The 20,368-nt window shown below is 59.5% G+C and overlaps 3 protein-coding genes across 3 annotated transcripts; 1 reads left to right on the forward strand and 2 right to left on the reverse strand.

Moving 5' to 3' along the window:
• Positions 1–366: 366 nt before the first annotated feature.
• MMP11 (matrix metallopeptidase 11) lies at positions 367–12,578 on the reverse strand (the record flags this gene model as incomplete). The annotated part of the gene is made up of 8 exons (XM_080717627.1): positions 367–500; positions 2,604–2,861; positions 3,894–4,110; positions 4,220–4,461; positions 4,588–4,721; positions 4,802–4,945; positions 5,672–5,916; positions 12,468–12,578. 8 exons carry the CDS (start codon positions 12,576–12,578, stop codon positions 367–369), a joined length of 1,485 nt encoding a protein of 494 aa, XP_080573753.1.
• Positions 12,579–15,723: 3,145 nt separating this feature from the next.
• On the forward strand, positions 15,724–17,358 carry CHCHD10 (coiled-coil-helix-coiled-coil-helix domain containing 10; the record flags this gene model as incomplete). Its single annotated transcript, XM_080717744.1, has 4 exons — positions 15,724–15,764; positions 15,990–16,206; positions 16,978–17,125; positions 17,222–17,358. The coding sequence occupies 4 exons, from the start codon at positions 15,724–15,726 to the stop codon at positions 17,239–17,241; spliced, it is 426 nt and encodes a 141-aa protein (XP_080573870.1). The 3' UTR covers positions 17,242–17,358.
• A 777-nt stretch (positions 17,359–18,135) lies between these two features.
• Positions 18,136–19,733, reverse strand: LOC308278237 (uncharacterized protein C22orf15; the record flags this gene model as incomplete). The annotated part of the gene is made up of 5 exons (XM_080717880.1): positions 18,136–18,266; positions 18,343–18,417; positions 18,641–18,781; positions 18,856–18,942; positions 19,709–19,733. 5 exons carry the CDS (start codon positions 19,731–19,733, stop codon positions 18,136–18,138), a joined length of 459 nt encoding a protein of 152 aa, XP_080574006.1.
• Between the last annotated feature and the right edge of the window lie 635 nt (positions 19,734–20,368).

Here is a 20,368-nt window from a genome sequence, read left to right on the forward strand (position 1 = left end):
CAGGGATAGAATGAGGACACCGTTGTGTTTCGCCCATCCCTGCCAAGTCCCTGAAGGACGGGGTGGAGACCTTGGGCAGCCAGGTGGTATTTGGTTTGCCCAAATACTTGACCATGACCTGCACAGGTGGAGCATGGCCGGCCCAAGATCGTAAGCAACTCCAAAGCCCGAGACCGTGCTGGCAGGCAGGTTACCACGACCCGCATGGCCCCCTGCAGTGTGATGGTGGCTGCCCCCACCCCACCCGACCCCCTGAGAAGACATCAATCTGCCGGCTGCCCAGAGCCACGAAGCTGGCTGCGGGTCTCCTGATAGAAGTGCTCTTGGCGTGGCAGGGCTCAGAGACCCCAGGACATCCAAGGCTGGTCAGCGGAAAGTGTTAGCAGGCTCGGCACAGCCGAAGAAGTCGGGGCCCACGAGGCGGGGGAAGTCCTCCAGAGCCCTCACCTTCACGGGGTCAAACTTCCAGTAGAGGCGGCCGCGCAGAAAGTAGGCATAGCCTAAGGAGAGAAGGAGGTCAGGCCCGGGCAGTGGACACCGGGCCCGAGTGCGCAGAGATGGGCACAGGGGAAGGCCGGCAGCCGGCCCTTGGCCATCATCAAGTCCCCGGGAACCTGCAGGCTCCAGGGCCAGCCTCCCAGGACCTCCATTCCCTCCAGGGAGCCCTCTGCCTGCACGGGGTGGGGGTTGGGGGCTGGTTGGGGCCTCATCACCCAGCTTGTTCCAACCAGACTAGAGGGGCATCCTGGCCCAGAGCCCGAGGCCACCCAGATGGCACGACTGGGGGTCCAAATGGGTGAGCACAGAAGCAAAGAGGGGGCCCATGGGCGAGATAGCACTGGACTTTTTTTGTGCGGTACTGGGGATTGAACCCAGGGGCATTCTACCTCTGAGCTACACTCCCAGCCCTATCTATCTATCTATCTATCTATCTATCTATCTATCTATCTATTTATTTTATTTACTTACTTACTGTGTGTGTAGTACTAGGAATAGAAGCCAGGTTATTCTACCTCTGAGTTCCACTGCCCCAGCTGGATTTCTTTATTCTTTATTTTGAGCAAGGGTCTCACTAGGTTATGGAGGGTCTCACTAAGTTGCTGAGCCTGCTCATGAACCTGTGATCCTCCTGTCTCAGCCTCCCAAGTACTGGGATTACAAGCGTGCACCACCACGCCCGGCTGTTTTTTTTTTTTTTTTTAATTTAAAACAGAGTCTCACTAAGTTGTGGAGGACCTTGCTAAATTGCTGAGGCAGGTTGTGAACCTGTGATCCTCCTGTCTCAGCCTCCTAGGTATTGGGATTACAAACATGGGCTACCTCTCCTGGCAGCACTGTGCTTTTGCGTTCCAACCTGGCTCTCAGATTCTCCGTGCTTGGAGGAGGCTGGGTTGCCCAGTGGTCAAGAACAGGGACTTCTGATGAAAGCCTTGGCCCTGTATCGTCTCCCTGAGTGGCCCAGGTTAGGGACCTTGTAGCCTCAGACTCTGCCCCTCTGTAAAGTAGGATCCTAAGAGCTGTTACATCTGAGGGCTGTTCTGGGAGCTGCAGGAGACATGCAGGGGGCTTGGTGCTGTACTAGGAGCATTCACGACCCTTGTACAGCGGTAATTAATTAATGTTTTTGTGGCACTGGGGTTTGAACCCAGGGGCATTCTACCTCCAAGTTAATCCCCCAACCCTATTTATTTATTTATTTATTTATTTATTTATTTATGTGTGGTACTGTGGATGGAACCCAGGGGCATTCTACCTTTGAGCTACACCCCCAGCCCCATTTTTTATTTTTTATTTTTTATTTTTTTTGGTGGTGGTACTGGGGTTTCTGGAAGCCCTTCTACCTCCGGTATACACTCCCACGGGCTACACTCCCAGACCTATTTTTTTAACATTTTTATGTGGAAACAGAGTCTCTTAAGCCAGCGAGGCTGGCTCCGAACCAGCGCGATCCTCCTGTCTCTGCCTCCCAAGCGCGGGGATTACAAGCGTGCGCCACCACGCCCGGCGTATTTTTTATTCTTTATTTTGAAACAGGGTCTCACTGAGTTGCAAAGGGCCTCACTAAGTCCGCAAACCACGATCTTCCTGTCTCAGCCTCCCAAATGCTGGGATTACAAGCGTGCACCACTATGCCCGGCTTTTTATTTTTATTTTGAAGCAGGGTCTCCCTAGGTTGATGAGAGTCTCACTACTTTCTGAGGCTGTCCTCGAACCTGCGATCCTCCTGTCTCAACCTCCCAAGTACCAGGATGACAGGCATGTGTGCCACCAGGTGGCCCAGCTTTAGTTATTTATTTCATAGAACTAAATAACCGTGAATGCTCCTGGGCCTTGGACAGGATAGGTTCCACCACTTAGCTACAGCCTCAACCCTCTTTTACTGACTATGGCCAAGGGACCCTGGCAGGTCCTGGCACCTCTCTGGCCCTCGGTCTCTTTATCTGCAACACGGAGGTGGGTCTAGCACTGCCTGGGTACCAGGAGGAGGGCAGACGGTGCTGGACAAAGGGCCTGTGATGAAGAGCGGGGCCTCCCGAAGGGAGCACCCGTGGGAGATGTAGTTGTTGCACCCCCTCCCTCCAGGCATCCCAGCCCCCGCACACCATCGGCATCCTGGAAGGCGGCATCGACCTCAGAGGGCACGCCTCGCCAGTCGGTGACCCTGCGGGGCACAGGGCTGTCCACACGCCGGGCGCTGGGATGGAACCGCCAATAGTCCCCTCCTCGGAAGAAGTAGGCCTTGTTCTTCTCAGGGCCCCAGACCAAGGCAGCGTGGACCGGGGACCCCACTAGGCCCAGCTCTGAGAGGGGTGCAGGACCCAGGACCGGCTTCTCGCCATCGTACACCCAGTACTGAGCACCTGCCAGAGAGAGAGATTGCAAGGATCCGCCGAGACCCTCGGCCACACCCGACCACCATGGGCCTGCGGGGCCTCTGCCAGACTCCGGTCTCAGTTTCCCAGTTTATTAAGGGCCAGTAATGCCTGCTCCGCCTCCCGGCCCCAGAGGAAACTCGGGAGCCGGCTGGGGTGAGCAGGGTAGAGAAGGCTCTGTGAGGGGCATGTGGTGAGGTTACTCTAATCAGCAGAGGGCTGCCTGGGCTCCTGCTCTTTTCCCCAGCATCTGGCTGTCGTCACAAATGCCTGCTGCCCACTGCCTGGGCCGTGGCCGCGGCTGCCTGTGAACCCACCCAGAGGTCTCGTGTGTGTGTGTGTGTGTGTGTGTGTGTGTGTGTGTGTGTGTGAGATACTGGAACCCAGGGTTGTTCTACCTCTGAGCTACACCCCCAGCCCAATTTTTAATTATTTTGAAACAGGGTCTCACTAAGTTGCAGAGGGCTCAATAGGCTCAGTAAGTAGCTGACCGCGAACCTGCGATCCTCCTGTCTCAGCCTCCCAAGTACTGGGATTACAAGCGTGCACCCCCCGCCCCCAGCTCCGGAGGCTTCCCCTTTGTTTGTGAAACCAACCTGCCACCTGGAACGCTCCAGGTTCTCATCTCTGCCTGCTGGGTCACAGAACCTGGATCAAATCTCTAATCTGCCATTTCTAAGCTAGCCCTCAAATGGGTCACTTTGCCACCCATGAGCCCCAGAGGCCTCACCTCTCTAGACCCATCCCACAGGGTGGCTTTTGGGGGATCAAAGGCGCCAACACGCATTCCACTCAGTGTGCAGTGCCTTTAAGGTAGGCACCTGATTTCAAGAGCCGCCTCCTTTGGGAGCCTCCAGCTAAGCCTTGAAAGCAATCATGCTGCCCCTGGCCTGGGCCCCCGATGCCCGCTGTCTGCCCACCGCATTCCTCAGGAGTGGTGTGTGGCTGCCCTGCATCCTGGCATTCCTGACTCTGCGGAGTCTCTCGAGCTGCCCACCTCCCTCCCCTGAACCCACTCACCTCTGAAGAACCAGATGTGGCCCTGGGCATCCTCAAAGGCCGCGTCCACGGGGCTCGGCAGTCCCCGCCAGTGGCGAGAGGCCAGCGCAGGGTATCCGGGCTGCAGCCGGCCACCGCGCAGCCTCCACACAAAGCCGGCCTTGAAGAAGAAGAGCTCTCCTCGGATGGTGGAGACGGCATCAAAGGAAGCCTCACAGGCGTCCGGGGGGACTTCCGGCTGGGGTGCGGGAGGGGGCAGAAAAGAGCCCACACTGGAACCACAGGGGCCACAGGGTGGGGGGCTGGCGGGGGCCTCGCCTCCTAGCCCCCACCCTCCCAAGCCTCACCTCGAGCGGCGCAATCTCATTGGTGTCTGTCCCAGCCTGGGGCCCCAGGGCCGGGGCCTGGGAGGTGGGGCCTGGCCGGGGCCGTCCATAGAGGTGCTGGATGCCCCTGCGGTCATCCGGGCTGAGGCTCGGCGGGGAGCGGAAGGTGTAGAAGGGGGACATGAGGGCCTTAGCCACTGTCGTGTGCTGCAGCCCCAGCACGTGGCCGAACTCATGAGCTGCCACCTGCAGCAGGTCGGTGCCTGAAAGAGGAGGTGGGTCAGCCGCCGCCAGTCACCCAGGCTCCCGACCCTAGCTGGAGTCCCCAGCACGTCCCTGCTCTCTGACGTCCGGCTGTCCCATCTGTGGAACGGGTCTCCAGCCCATACCCTGGTCATCCCCGATGGTCCAGGTCTCGTCGTAGTCGAAGTGAACGTCCCCTTCCCGGTGGGTCTTGGGGAAGAAGGCGTGGGCCAGGATGCCTCCGGGCCCATCAAACGGCAGGTTGTCCCCGTGCCAGTACCTGTGTGTGGCGGGAGGGGGCAGATTCAGCAGCTGCTGGCAGCGAGGCTTGTTTCCAGGGTACCCGGGCTGTGCGCTCACCTGGTGAAGTCGATCATGATGTCAGCGCGGCCTTCCTGCACCTCGGTGAAGGTGAGCGGTGTCACCTCGCTCCACACCCGGAGGGCCTCCGCCACCGTCTGCCGAACCTGCTCCTTCACCAGCTGCCACGGGAACCGCAGGATCCTGGGGGGAGGTGGAAGGCCTGGGCCTGGGCCTGGGCAGCCCCTGATGATGAGTGGCCCTGGGTACTCGGCAGGTGTGCGTACTCAAGGCCAGAGCCGGGGTGCTCCAGGCCTCGGGCAGCTGGCTGGTCTCCCTGGCTGTGTTGGTGAATCTTTGTGTGGGTGTGTGTACTTAGATGTATGCAAAGAGCACCCAACCAGGAGTCCCAACACTCGACAGCGTTGCTCAATGGCGGGCAGACCCTGGACCTGGGAAATTCTCCAGTTTCCCACCGTCTTGGCTCCAAAGCCATATGACTCTAGACCATTCTCTCCCAGGCTGTCTCAGCTCCCTACTACCTGTCCAGGGGTTTCCCAGATCCAGGGGAAAGCCCACCATTACTATCCTCATTCACCAGAGTTTCTACCGCATAAGCCCCAGTGTAAAGGGTAGATCTCTGGTACTGGGGATTGGACCCAGGGGTATTCTACCTCTGAGCTACACCCATGCCCAGGCATGTGCCTGGACTTTTCCGGTGGTGGCAGGACCCGTCGTGTGTTATGGGAGGGTGTGGGTGGATGTGTATGTCTACGCCAGGTGTCACAGTGTAGACCCACGGATGGCTGGGGGTCAGCGGGCACACAGGTCTGTTGGCTATGCAGGGCTAGCCCTGGTGTATGTCAGGACTCAGGCATGAGGGTGGTGACGAGCAGGCACAGAACACACGGTCCTACTCTGGTGGCCTACCTGTAGGTGAGATCTGTCTTCTCCCAGCGTCCTCCAGACAGCACAAAGCGCTTCTGTCGGTTGCGGGCACTCAGCCCATCCGGTGGGTCAGGCACACCACAGCGTGGGGGTCTGGGGCCGCTGGCAGGCCGGGGGGCCCCTTGGGCAGACGGGGCAGGCGCCAGGCTACCAGGCAGAGCTGCATGCCTGGTGTGCTGTCCCCTTCTTGCCGGGTGGTGGTGGTGGTGGTTGTGGTGGTGGGCGTCCTGGGCAGAAAGAAGATGCCAGGGCCAGGTCCGCCCTCAGCCCTGCTGGCCCATGGCTGGAGGCGCGGCTCATCAGCAGGGCCGGATGCAACCACTGGGCAGAGGGCAGGGCCCTTTGGTCCCAGCTGGCTGCCTGGTTTCTTGACACTCGGTCCCAAGGCATCAGGCTGCTGCCACCACCGCCGCCTCCTCCTCCTCCTCCATTCCTGTAGCCAACCCCAGCTGCTCAGGCAGGGACAGGAGCACACCTGGTCTGGGGATCATGAGCTTCTGAGCCCCTGAGTGCACTCTCCATACACACCCAGGAATGGAATTCCCAAACTGCTAAGCAAACAGCAGGCAAGCTCCTCCACTGCCCCACAGACAAAAGCACTACTACCGCCGGGCATGGTGGCACATGCCTGTTATCTTAGTTACTTGGGTGGCTGAAACGGGAGGATCGCAGATTACTAGCCAGCCTCGGCAACTTAGTGAGGCTCTTAGCAATCTAGTGAGACCCTGTTTTCAAGTAAGAAATTAAAAATCAGGCTGGGGTGTGGCTTGGAGGTAGAATGCCTCTGGTTTTTTGTTTGTTTTGTTTTGGTACTGGGGATAGAACCCAGGGGCATTCTACCTCCAACCTACACCCCCAGTCCTATTTTTTATTCTTTATTTTTGAAACAGGGCCTCACTAAGTAGCTGAGGTTGTCCGTGAACCGCGATCTTCCTGTCTCAGCCTCACAAATGCTGGGATTACGTGTATGCACCACCATGCCTGGCTTGCTCTTGGGTGTAAAACAAAACAAAAACAAAAACAAAAACAAAACAAACAAAAAAGTCCTCCTATCTCCCTTTCTTTGGGTGTCCACCGAGTTCAGACACCTTGTACCCGGTTATAGAAGATTCAGCCCTTTCTCCTGCCTGGGACACCCCTACTCCTCACCCCTGGCACAAAGGGGCTGCAGCCCCTCATACAGCCTTGGCTTGCATATCTGACCTCTGGGGCTGATAAGCCCCGCCTCCTTAGGTGTGATCTGAGGATGAGACAGGTGGTCCATGGAGAAATTCAAAACAGACCAGGAGGTCCGGGAAGAGCGCCTGCTAACTGAGGCCCGGTTTCCTTTCATGTGTGTGTGTGTGGGGGGGCTAGGATTAAATCCAGGGCCCCTCTTGTGAACTCTTCCACTGAACTAAACCCCCTGCCCCTGCTCTGGGTGGCAGGAGGGTGTCAGTCTGCACGCACGGCTATGCCAGGGTGTCGGCCCCGGGGATGGGGATGGCTAGTTGGAGGCACGCAGGCCTGTGTCCACTTACTGGAGATCCTGTTGCTCACACCCTGCCAGGGCTAGAAATATGGCAGGAGCCGGGTCTGTGATCTGCCTGCTCCGTTTCATGCCTGGATGATAGGAATGGGCAGTTACCAGACGCCCGGCCCACCCTTGCCACAGCACCAGGACTGCAGATGGCAAATTCCGACCTGGGCTGCATCCTCCCCTCCTCTGCAAGTCCCTGGGGCAGAAGTCCCAGTTCTTGTGTGTGAGAACAGAAGCAGCTCAGAGAGGCTGGAGAGTCTGTGAGATCACCCAGCAAGGGCGCGGGACCAGGGGAGAACCCCGGTGTCCCAGGCCAAAGGCAAGAGGCTGGAGAGTCTGCGAGATCACCCAGCAAGGGCGTGGGACCAGGGGAGGACCCCGGTGTCCCAGGCCAAGGGCAAGAGCCTGGCTCGGGACGCTGGCAAAAGCCGAGTCCTGGGCTGGAGGAGAGGGACAGAGCGGGGCTGTTGGCTGAGACACTCAACACCTGTCTGGCCAGGCCTGTGGATCTGCACAGCAGCAGCCTACCCACGGCCATATTTGGGGTGGGAGCCCGGCCACTCAGGCTCCGCCCTCAACTTCTGGCAGCTTTCCCAGGCTCTGGGTATCCAGGGCTCGGATCAGAGTCCCAGGCTTCCCAGTTCTTGATCCCAGAGTTTAGGATTCACTTCCCAAGATTGCTCCACCCCAAGCGGCCTTAGGGACCATCGGGGTAAGTTGGAGCGACTTGGGGTATGAGGCCCGGGTTCCCCCTAGTCTCAGAGGTTGCTTTACTACATAGTTACCAGGCAAAGCACAGTGCCACTGGATGGCAGGCTCCAGCCAATTTGGGGTTTACTGTTAATTAATAAGTACTTGTTGCCGGCCGGGGTGGTGCACACTTGTAATCCCAGCATTTGGGAGACTGAGACATGAGGATCGCTGTTCACCTACAGCCTCAGCTTAGGGAGACCCTGTTTCAAAATAAAGAGTAAAAAATCGGGCTGGGGTATATAGCTCAGAGGTAGAATGCCCCGGGGTTCCATCGCCAGTACTGAAAAAAAAAAAAAAATAGTACTGATCACTGTAGCAGGCTAGGACCTGCCATTGCTGGTCCCTGACGGACTCCACCAACTCCCCAACTCCACCGGCACCCCACTTCTCACATGAGGAATTAGAGCAGCCGGCTCCAGTGAGAGCTGGTGGGGGGCTCCACTGCTCACAGTCCACCCCCTCTCCTGGCTCTCTCTGTGTTCTTAGAAAGTGGAGACATCTGCCGGGCGTGGTGGCACATGCTTGTAATCCCCGCGCAGGAGGACTGCGCAGGTTCAAAGCCAGCCCCGCGCGCTGACTTAGGAGACCCTGTTTCCAAATAAAAAAATGTAAAAAAAAAAAAAAGGTCTGGGAGTGTAGCCCAGAGGTAGAAGGGCTTCCAGGAACCCCAGTACCACCAAAAAAAAAAAAAAAAAAAAGAAAAGAAAAAAGAAAGAAAGAAAAAAAAAAAAAGAAAGTGAAGACATCTGCCGGGCGTGGTGGCGCACGCTTGTAATCCCCGCGCTTGGGAGGCTGAGACAGGAGGATCGCACAGGTTCAAAGCCAGCCTCAGCTACTTAGTGAGGCTCTCAGCAATTTAGTGAGACCCTGTTTCCAAATAAAATATAAAATAGGGCTGGGAGTATAGCCCGGAGGTAGAAAGCCTCTGGGTTCTACCACCAGTACCACACACAAAAAAAAAAAAAAAAAAGAAAAGAAAAGAAAGAAAGAAAAAAGAAAGTGAAGACATCTGTCCCGGGAGAAGCTACTCGGCCAGGCTTCACCTTGACAGCAGAAGCACGGTCAATTTTTTTCTCCCTGTGGCTTCCCTTGGAAGCCCCTAAGCCCAGGTTGCCAGCTCAGTTTACTCCAGAAACTCCCTTTCTTCTGTCCACCCACTAGAGCCTTATACAGCCAGCCACAAAGGAAGGACAGGTGATGACCCCCCAGACACCCACTGTCCATCCCCCCCACAAGATCACAGCTAGACACCCCTGAACAAGTCACTGTCAGCATCGTCTTCCTCTTTAGTTTAATTTGGTACTGGGGCTACACCAGAGTCTCGCTAAGTTGCTGAGGCTGGCCTCGAACCTGTAATTCTTCCTGCCTCACCCTCCCAAGCATGGGGACAACAGGTGTGCACCACTGCACCTGGCATCACTGTCTTCTTTCAGCCTCGGCTTCCCTCTGTCAAAAGGAGCTGACGACGTGACAAAGAGCCAGGTGCCATCCTGCTGCCGCGTCCACCGCAGCCCCGGCGCAGAGATGATCTCTGAGCTGGCCCTGCTCCCAGGACTGTGCGGACCCAGGGGGTGGAGTGGTGGGCACAGACCACCCCTGGCCTCAATTACAGCCTGGGGAGTTTGGGGTGCAGCCACCACTCCATTTCCCAGGGGATGCAGCAGAGCCCAGAGAGGTCAAGGATTTTGTTCTGGGCTCAGACGGGTGCTCAGGCCTCCCCTCTCCAGCGTTTCGCTGGACTCTTAAGCCTCAGCTCTTGGCTTATTTCCAAAACCCACATTCCTGGGAAGTGTTTCTACTTCTGGTGCCTTCCCTCCTCGGCCAGTAGCCTCCCTTGGCTTGAGCTGGAGTAGGTGCCTGGCTCGCTCTGCCCCATCCTCCTCGCGACAGGCAGCCGCGGTCCTCAGCTTCGCACACACTCCAAATGTCTTGGCTGACCCAGGCTCCCTTCTTCTTTTTCTTTCTCCTCCTCTCTCTTTTTTTTATTTATTTATTTATTTATTTATTTATTTATTTATTTTTTATTTTTTTTTTTTAGGTACCCAGGGGCTTTCTACCTCCAAGTTATGCCTCCAACCCTTTTTACTTTTATTTATTTACTTTTGTGATCCCGGGGATTGAATCCAGGGGCATTCTACCTTTGAGCTATACCCCCAGCCCTGTTTTATTCTTTTTATTTTGAAACCGGGTCTACGTTGTGGCAGGCCTCACTAAGTTGCTGAGACTGGCTGCAAACCTGCGATCTCCCTGTCTCAGCCTCCCAAGTACTGGGGTCACAAGCATGCGCCCCCATGCCTGGCTCACTTTTTATTTTGAAACAGGGTCTCGCTAAGTTCTTGAGGCTGGCTTCACTAACTTGCTGAGGCTGACCTCAAACCTGTGATCCTTCTGTCTCCGTCTCTCGCGTACTAGGGTTTTAGGCTTGGGTCACCATGCCCAACTTAGTTTTTTGTTTGCTTTTGTTTCAAAGGTCTTGCTAGGTTGCTGAGAATTTTGTTAAATGGCTGAGGCCGCCTTCAAACCCGTGAGCCTCCTAGCTCAGCCCCCCCAATACTGGGATTACAACTGTGCCCCACCACGCTCAGTTTCCTGGGTCAACGCCTAATCCAAATATGGAAAGGCACCTGGAGACAGGAGATAGAAGAGGACCCGGGATAGGAGGCCACTGGGCACCGTCGGTCCTGTCCCTCTGTGCCCCAGTTCACTTTTTTGTTTCGAGTCTGGGGATGGAAGCCAGGGGGGCATTCAACCTCCGAGCTGTACCTCCTGCCCTGCTTTTTATTCTTTATTTTGAAACAGGGTCTCACTAAGTTGCGGAGGGCCTCACTAAGTAGCTGAGGCTGTCCGTGAACCGTGATCCTCCGGTCTCAGCCTCCCGAATGCTGGGATTACAAGCGCACGCCACCATGCTGGGCTCCGGGTTTGCCTTCTATTGGGGACAATTAACCTCACCTATATGTTCTGCTGTCGGTGGTCGGGGGCAACTTTGAAGAAGGGTTGTTAGGCTGCCGGGAAGGCGGGACCACCATCACAGTGTTCCACGCAGCGGCCTGGCCTTCTGGGGCTGAGACATGGAGGAACCGACCCAAGCCCCACAGCCCGCTGGACGCAGGTCCATCTATCTCCGACGTCTACCTACGGGGCTCCTTCCCTGCCTTCGGAGGCTGAAAGCTGAGCTAGATAAATATTTACAGAGCTCTCCTGCCCTGCTGACGATAGTCTAGGGATAAACACATCGGAGGCGACCCCAAATGCTCCCTGCGCGTCTGCAGAGTGACAGACAACAGCATGGGGCTCGAACGCTCCTGGGGCCGGCCCGCAACCCCAGCACCGACCCTGCCCAGGTGCCAGAGTGGCAGCTACAGAGGATTGAGCGTCTCGAGAGCTCCTGCCTCCTCTCCTGCTACCCAAGGAGTGGGTGAGATTCTGGGGGAAAGAAAGCTTACCCAGGGCCACACAGTCCAAAGCCAGCTGTCTCCAATCCCCGAATCCACAGGCTCCACTGCTACCCAGGGCGCTTCCCGACCTGACTGTGCTCCAAGTTCTAGGGGACCGAGAGGGGCTGGGAAAGACGCGGAGCTTCCGGACCGAGGGCCCGCCCACTTTCCCATCCCTTTCTGCTCCCATGGCTGGCACCCGGCCTGCGAGGCACAGAGCCGGTGCGGCCCGGCAGAGGGACCAGTCGCAGGATGCCTGCTTGACACAGCTGCCTGCGCTGCCGGCACAGTGGGCCCAGCACCCGGGCCTGCAGTGGTCCAGGCTCTGGCCCCAAGCCCTGCCCAGTTGCCCCTGACAGGTGCCCCAGAGCCCAGCCTGGAGGGAGGGCGGGCCCACACACAGGCCGTCACACACACACCCGGCGTCCCTCCACCTCTCACTCTGCTCTCTCTTACCTGGCTTGTCTCCTCTCCTCAGCACACGTGTGGCAGCCTCCCCTCTCTCCCCCGTGTTCTGGATCCACTTCCTTCCTGCCCCCATCTGATGCCCACACGCACTACCACGGTCCAAGCCTCCCAGGCCTGTCCCCACACTTGTCCCCGGCAGGTGCCCCGGGGCAGCACGTCCTCCAGGTCCGCAGCCCGCTTTCTCCAGCCAAGTCTCCCCCTCCCGGGAATGTCCTTTATCCTCTCCCGGCACACCTGGAGGGCGCTCGCCGGGGCCACACACCTGGCAGCTGACACCCGCCTGGGACCTGCTGGGCTTTGTCCCTGAGATGAATAGGGGCCCTGTAACCACTCCCTCGGCTACCTCTCCCTACACCCCGCAGCAGCGCAGCCTGGGCGCGGGAGCGGGTCCCAGGTGGGAGCGACTGGGCCCCGCAGAGTCGCTCCTCTGCAGCGCCGCGATGCCGGGCGCGGCTCCACCTGCGCGCCTCCAGGGCCGGGAGCTCGTCCTTACGCCCACAGGGGCCCAGGGCGGTCGGGTGCCCGCCACGGCCAGGTCACCCGGGCGCCCCGTGGCCGGCCCTCCCTGCGGCCGGAGCTGCAGGCCGGCGGCGGCACTCACCGGCGGCCTGGCCCGGGCCAGCAGCGGCGGCGGCGGCAGCAGCAGCAGCAGCAGCAGCGGCAGCAGCAGGGCGCGCGGGGCGGCGCCGCGGAGCCCGGCCGCCCGAGCCATCCGCCCGGGGCTGCAGGCCTGCTGGGCCGCGCCGGCCGCCGCCCCTTATAGCCTCGCCCGCCCGCCGGCCCCGCCCCGCCGCCTTTTGTTCTAAGCGCTCCCTGTCCCGGCGCCCCGGTGGGGGAGGTGGCCCCGGAGGGGCTGGACGCGCGGGAGTCGGGGTCTGCAGCGAATCCGGGCCAGGGGCGGCCCAGCCCTGGCCCTTGGGGGGCTGGTGCGGGGTAGCCCTGGCCCGGGGTGCCCCTCTGCGTGGCGGGCGATCGGGGCTCTAGACTTGGGGAGAGCCTGAGGGAGGAGTCGGGTTTCTCCCCTCCCCGGCCTCCCCCCTGCCCCCGCTTTTGGAAGGTCCCTCACCTGGCAAGGTCTCCGTGGGGGCCTGACCTCTGACCTCCTGCCAGCCTCTGACAGGTGTTCCTACCCTTGGGCCAGCCCCCCTGCCCTCAGTCCCAGAGGACCCCCACCTGGGAGATGGCACAAGATATCCCCGGAGGTCAGAGATATTAAAACCTGGCAGATGGCAGAGGTTGGCCAGTACTTCTCCTTGGAACAGGCAAGAGACAATTTGTAGATGGGGAAACTGAGGCCCTGAGACCGAGAGAGCCAGACTTTCCATACCAACAGGTAGGCGGAGGGGCGCGGAGACCCTGTAGCCGGTGGCTGGGGAGAGGGCTGTAGGAAGACAGACACGGTGGTGCACGCCTGTGATCCCAGGACTTGGGAGGCTGAGCAGGAGGAACACGGGTTTGAGGCCAGCCTCAGCAGCTGCGTGAGCCGCTCTGTAACTTAGCGAGACCCTGATTCAAAGTAAAAAAAATATAAAAAGGGCGGGGGTGGGGTGGGTAACTCAGAAGTGGCATGTCCCTGAGTTCAATCTTCAATACCAAAAAAAAAAAAAAAAAAGTGGCATAGAAAGGTGTCTGTCTAGGTCGAGCCCGACAGGTCCCTGCTCGCGTCTGAGACACGAGGGGCGGTGGGAATGGAAGGCGGGAAGGAGGGAAGGAGCAGGGGCATCTGGTCCTTGCTGTGGTGGGCAAGGGCTTTTCCACCGACCCAGATGACCTGCCCCAACATGGGGACCCTCCCGGGCCCAGACCCAGGCAGGGCCCTGAGCTGCTGCAGGCGCCGCTGCAGACGCCCAGTCTGGGCCTAGAAATTGGGGTGGCGAGGCTTTCGCAGCTTCTCTTAAAAGACTCCAGGGCGACCCCTAGAGGGCGAAGCGGGGCAAGACAGCAGTGCGCTTTTCTATTGACTGCAACCTTTTAGTATTGGAATTGAACCCAGGGGGGGCTCTATCAGCCCTTTTTATTTTATTTTTAAATTTGGAACAGGATCTCACGAAGTTGCAGAGGCTGGGCTTAGCCTCGTCATCCTCCTGTTTCAGCTTCCCAAATACTAGGACTTAGGCGTGTGCCTGGCTATGTACAATCTTTTTTTTTTCCCCCCGGTGCTGGAGATTGAACCCAATATATAAATCTTTATACGTCCAAGCTATATCCCCAGCTCTACTTTTTATTCTTTTTTTTTTTTTTTTTGCGTAGTGGGAATGGAACCCAGGGGCATGCTACCTCCAAGCTACAACCATAGCCCTACTTTTTTTTTTTTTATTCTTTATTTGGAAATAAGGTCTCACTAAGTTGCAGAGCACCGCACTAAGTAGCTGAGGTTGTCCATGAACCCCGATCCTCCTGTCTCAGCCTCCCCGGTACTGGGATTACGAACGTCCGCCACCACACCAGACTGCATTTTATTATTTATTTTGAAACAGAGTTTCCCTAAGTTGCAGAGGGCCTCACTAAGTAGCTGAGGCCCGATCCTCCTGTCTCAGCCTCCCAAATACGGGGATTACAAGCATGGGCCAGCACACCTGGCTTGTACTATTTTTTTTTTTAAGGCTTACTTTTTTACTGAAGGGTCATGTGTTTTATCTCCTATGTGGGAGCTAGAGAGAAATTAAAAAATAAAAAGGACTTCAGGTCAGTGCAGAGAGATACCAATAGAAGAGAGGAAGGGCTTGGGGAGGGAGGCGTGGAGGGGACAGAGAGCTGATGAAGGAAACGGTTCAGATCGTGCTATGTACGCGTGCATATAAAGTTAGCAATGCCAATCTCGATATGTGTGGGAGGGTGGAGAGAGCGGGCGGGATCCGGAGGGAAACGCACCAAGGGCTGTGTGTGATTATATATATAATGTTTCAGGCACTCCGAACTGCGTCATAATGCATAATTAGAACCCACCAATAAAAGTCTATTAAAAGATAAGTGACTCACTTTTTAAGTAGGCTTTTAGCCAGGCATGATGGCACACGCCTGTAACCCCAGAACTTGTGAGACAGGAGGATTGCAGGTTCAAGGCTAGCCTCAGCAACTTAGTGAGACTTTGTCTGCAAATAAGAAATAAAAAGGGCTGGGGCGGTAGCGCCGAGGTAGGACGTCCCTGGGTTCAATCCCCAGTACCCAGGGCAGGCATTCATCACAGTCGGTGGGAGGGGACACTTGCTTCAATGTCTTGTAAACGCTATTAGTGTCTGACGCTGAGTCCCTGGGGCCTGGGGGCGGGTCCTGGGGAGCCAGCGGGGTTCAAGGCCTGGCTGGCTCTGCTCCGGGTGGCCTCTGCTGGACAGTCGAAGAAGGATCGGGACGCCCCCTAGCGGGGTCAGTCACTGCGGGCCTTCCCTGGTAACCCGCAAGCGCTGTCTGGCGAGAAGGGTCGGGGAGCAGAGCCCGATCTGGAACCTCGCGCCCCTTCCCCGGTCGCCTCGCCCTCTCCTGTCCCCCCTAAGGCTGGCGACAACCCCCAACTCCACCCCGCGCGCTCCATGGCGGTCCTTCTAATAGAGCCGGCCCTGTCGGCCCTGCTCAAGCCCTGGGCGGTTGCAACACCTGCCGCTGTCCCGGGACCTGATCGCCGGGGCCGGCGCAGGAGCGCGGCGCCCCCTGGCGGCCGAGCGGCGGGTGCTGCAAGGCGGGGCCGCGGTACCCGGGATGAGGGGCGGGCCTGGGGAGGCGCCCCTCCCCGGGGGCGTGGCCTCAGCCCCCGCCCCGGCCCCGCCCCTTCGCCGGAGTGACGCGCGCTGCAGCGTGTGCCCCCAAGGTAGACCCGCCGCCGCCGCCGCCCGCTCCGGTTCAGCTCGTCGGGTCCGGCCACCATGCCTCGGGGGAGCCGAAGCGCGGCCGTGCGGCCAGCCAGGTGTGAAGGGGACGGGGCCCGGCGGGGGCGGGTAGAGACGCGTGGGCATTCCCCAAGGGCGCCCGCAGAGTGACCTTGGCTGCTACTGCGCCATTTTGGTGGGGGAGGGGCGGGTGCAGACGCGGGGGTCCCCCTGTCGCGGAGTGGCAGGGGTCGTTTCCAGGAGCTGCAGGCCCCTCTGGCTGGAGCCCGGCCAGGATTAACCCGCCGCCTCCGGCCCCGCAGCCGCCACGCACCCGCAGCCCACCCGCCCGCACACCCGCCGCCCTCGGCAGCCGCCCCGGCCCCCGCGCCCTCCGGCCAGCCCGGCCTCATGGCGCAGATGGCGTCCACCGCCGCCGGGGTCGCCGTGGGCTCCGCCGTGGGACACGTGATGGGCAGCGCCCTGACCGGAGCCTTCAGTGGGGGAAGCTCGGAGCCTGCCCAGCCCGCCGCGCAGCAGGTGAGCGGCCGGGCCTGGGAGAAACTGAGGCAAGATTGCTCAAGTGCACCCAAGGAACCCGGAGGCGCCCTGGGGCCGGGAGCTCCTGGTCTTCCCTCCGCTGTTTAGCTGGAGGTCACTTCCTGCCCTCACTTTGAAAGCAAGGCCCCTGGACTGCCAGGGACGGCGGCCCTTTAAAGATGGGGAACCCTCCGTGCAGCAGGGCCCAAGGTCACCTAACCCTGGCCGAGGGGGGAGGTGTGTCTGTTGAATTTCCAGAGTCCTTGTCCTCACACGGGGTCCAGGATTGCAGCCTCTGGGCCCAGTGGGGACGGGCAGGCGGTGCCCAAGGCTGATGTTTCTGGTGACCTCTTCCCTACTGTCCCCCCCACCCCCCAGTCTTGAGTCAAATCCAAATTCGGCTTAGCAGCTAGGTCAAGGTTCACGAGGATCAGTGACTGAGCCAGGAAGGTGCTAGAATTAGTGGGGGTGGGGCTTATGCCCAGAGTACTTGCAGAGTGCAGGGGTTTTTCTAGAATCCTCCACCTCCCTCCCCCACACCTGCCCCATCATGCCTGTCTGGAGGCTGCAGGGAAAACCTGTCTGTATCTGCTGAGTATTTGTCTTTGAAGTCTTTGAAGGGAGCTGCTTGCTGAGTATTCTGCAGATGGAGCAGCTGGGGTTAGGGAGCCCCCGGACCCCGGACGGGGCTGTGGGGGGGAGCGGGCAGCCCTGGCTCTGGAACCGCCTCTGGGTACCAGTCCTGAGTTGACCCGTGCCGTCGCGCCCCAGGTCCCTGCCCGGGCTGCCCCTCAGCCCCTGCAGATGGGGCCCTGCTCCTACGAGATCAAGCAGTTTCTGGACTGTTCCACTACTCAGAGCGACCTGTCCCTGTGTGAGGGCTTCAGCGAGGCCCTCAAGCAATGCAAGTACAACCATGGTGAGCAGTGGGACCCTGCCCAGGTGGGGACCGGGAGGGGACGCCCGCTGGCACCTGCAGGCCAACACCAGTCCGTGTTGCCCTCCCCCGCCACAGGTCTGAGCTCTCTGCCCTGAAGAGGCCGGTGCCAACCCAAGGGTCCGCTCTGAGATGGCTCCCGGGCCACAGCCCTGCACCCACCCGGCCCCTCACGGACGCTTGGACCGCCATGACCGATGGTACCCGGGACTGGGAGTAAGGACGGGGTTACCTGACCCAAGGATAACTCGAGACACACACGTGCAATTAAAGAGTTTATTTTAGACCACAGACTGCTGCGTGCCCTACTGCTGGCCTGTCAGGATCTCCCTGGCTTGTGAACTGTGGTTGCAGGAGGCAAAAGATGGCCTACTGTGGCGGGCTGTGCGCCTGGGTGGAGCCCTGCGGTAGTCTGCGTTGTGGGCAGTGAGGCTTAGCAGGTGACTTCAAGGTTATCATCGGACTCTGGGCATTGGATTCCCCCAGAAGCCCGTTGTCTCCGCCTCTCAGGGGACACCTGCCCTCATACGTCCTGTGTCTGCCCCTGGGTGTGTTCCTCTGCACCCACGTCTCACCCCCCAGCCCACCCCCAAGGCCTCGGGACCTTTCTGTGACTTTGCCCCGTGATGACACTGCTTCTTAGTGACTGTAGATTCCGATGGGCAGAGGGGCGTCCTGCCAGGCTGCTGTCTGTTTGCGTCTGATCACATGAGTCAGAGGTCACGGCCAGCCCCTCTGGCCACTTGACTGTGGTGTGCCAGGTCATGGGGCCAGCTGGCACAGAAAAGCAGGCCCTTCAAACCCAGCGCAGGCCACTGCATTGCAAGCCGCCCAGGACATCCCTGCCCCAAAGGTGCTGACCTCCAGTAGGTGGCCTGTCTCAAGGGCGGCATGTTCTGTCTGGGGGTGTCTGTGTGTGGAGCCTCTCAGCACACACAGGGGTCCTCCGAGAAGGACTCCCACTTCTGGGCATCCACACCTCCTGGCTCTGGCTAGCGGGTCCTGGATGGCAGGGAGCTCGCCCTTCCAGCCCTCGAAGGGGGTCCCTGTTCCCGCGGGCCACGCCTCCGTCTCCTCCGGCCATTGCTCATGGTAGGGAGGCCCGACAGCCAGCGCAGCTCCTCTGGAAGGCCCAGGAAGTCCTACTGTTGGGAACTGTGGGGAAGCTGTCTCCACCCAGGGCGTGACCCGATGCTCACCTGCCAGCTCTGGACACTGGTCATCCAGGTTCTCCAGTAGGGACTCGTAGCGGGTAGGGGTCCCGTCCTTCCCCCCTGTGGAGTGTGGAGAGGCAGAGGGCCTGTGACTGACCTATGGTCCTCCCCCGCCTCTATGGATCTGTTTGCTGGTCTGGGCAGGGGGCAGGGCAGGGATGTTGGGGCCAAGACCTGGCCCACGTGGGGTGGGCAGGGTCTCGGGTGGTCTGCATCCCTCCCTCCCAAGATACCTTCCTTGTATCTATCTGTGCCACCGGGGAGAGCCTCGGGCCCCACTTACTGATGATTTTCACGAGGACATAGGTCCCCCTCTCCTGAAGCTGGGGGCTGCCCGAGGAGGAGGAAGCCGAGGACGTCCTCCCGTCCACGCCCTCGTCCAGGCTCACCAGCTGCCCATTCTCAGCCAGGAGCGCAATGGTTGCTGGGAAGGCAGACAGGGGCTGGGCAGGGCTGCGACCCCAGACCCCCCCAGAGGCCCGCCCTGCGTGTCCTCACCATCTGGGGGGACCTGTCCCCTCTGCTTCAGATGGGCAGTGAGGGTCACCAGGCTGCACCAGGGGTTCACCAGCTCCCCGCAGCCAGCTGTGGAGCAAGGGCAGACATGAGCAGGGGGATCCGTGCTTTCCCCATGATGGGGGCTCTTGCTCAGGCAATGCTACCTTCCGCACTGGAGCTGCCCCCACCCCTGCAGGGCCGCGGACCCCGAAATCTGCAACTACAGCTACGGCACACTGGCCACTGCCCATCTCAAGAGATGGCCGTGCAGTTTAAAGCGAGCGGTGGTGCACGCTTGTAATCTCAGCATCTCTCTGGGAGGCTGAGACAGGAGGATCACGGTTTGCGGACAGCCTCAGCTACATAGTGAGGCCCTCTGCAACTCAGTGAGACCCTGTTTCAAAATAATAAGTATATAGCCGGGCGTGGTGGCGCACGCTTGTAATCCCCGCGCTTGGGAGGCAGAGACAGGAGGATCGCGCAGGTTCGAAGCCAGCCGTGCACGCTGGCTTAGGAGACCCTGTTTCAAAATAAAAATGTTAAAATAGGGCTGGGAGTGTAGCCCGGAGGTAGAAGGGCTTCCAGGAACCCCAGTACCACCAAAAAAAAAAAAAAAAAAAAGTATATAGGGCGGGGGTGTCGCTCGGAGGTAAAATCCTCAGTACTGCAAAAACAAAAAGTGTGGGTCGAGCAGGTTACCCCGACACTTTACTTACCCCGGAGACACCTGTTACCCCGCAGGTGCCAGCCGGGTAATCCCTCGTCCTTCCCCACCTGCACCCACCACCCCAGGGCAGAGGGAGGTGCGCTCCGAGCGTGCCCCCACCCACCTCCTGGCAGGGGACCCACTGACCTCCGAACATCACCGTGATGAACATTGCGGAGGGAGGAGACACCCGCTCTGGACACCCTCCAGCGGGGCCTGGGGTCGGTCGCCCCCGGGGCCCGGCCCTGTTGGGGAGCGCGGTGGCCGGCCGGGCGAGTCCCCGGCCGGGGTCCCAGCTCCAGCACCTGCTCAGCTAATCCACGACCCCTGGCCTCCTGCGCCTGCCGCTCCTGCCCGGCCGGGGCGGCTTCCTCCAGCTCCCAAGCTGGTCTCCATGGCAGTGGGAGCCGCGAGACCGAGGCAGGAACCGCCTCCCCCAGTATCCCGGCAACAGAGGGCGGGGCGGCGCTCCCTGGGCGGGGCTCTGGGCAGCCCCCACCCAGCCTGGCCTCCAGCCTGGAGGGGCAGGGATGCGCAGGTGACCCCATTCAGACAGCATTCCCAGCCGGACAGACAGCTCAGGCTGGAAGGCTGTGTGTGTGTGTGTGTGTGTGTGTGTGTGTGTGTGTGTGTGTGTGTGTGTGTTTCTCCCCATCTAGGCAGGCTCATTCCTTTCTTTTCTTCGTTCCCTCTTTCTCTCCCTCCCTTGGCTTGAACCAAAGGGCTGTCTGCTGTTCCCCCAGAGCTACACTCCCGGCCTTTTTAAATTCTGAAACAGGGTCTTACTAAATTGCGGTGGCTGCAACC

Source organism: Muscardinus avellanarius (assembly GCF_963383645.1).
Source record: "Muscardinus avellanarius genome assembly, chromosome: 21".
In the NCBI taxonomy this organism is placed as follows: Eukaryota; Metazoa; Chordata; class Mammalia; order Rodentia; family Gliridae; genus Muscardinus; species Muscardinus avellanarius.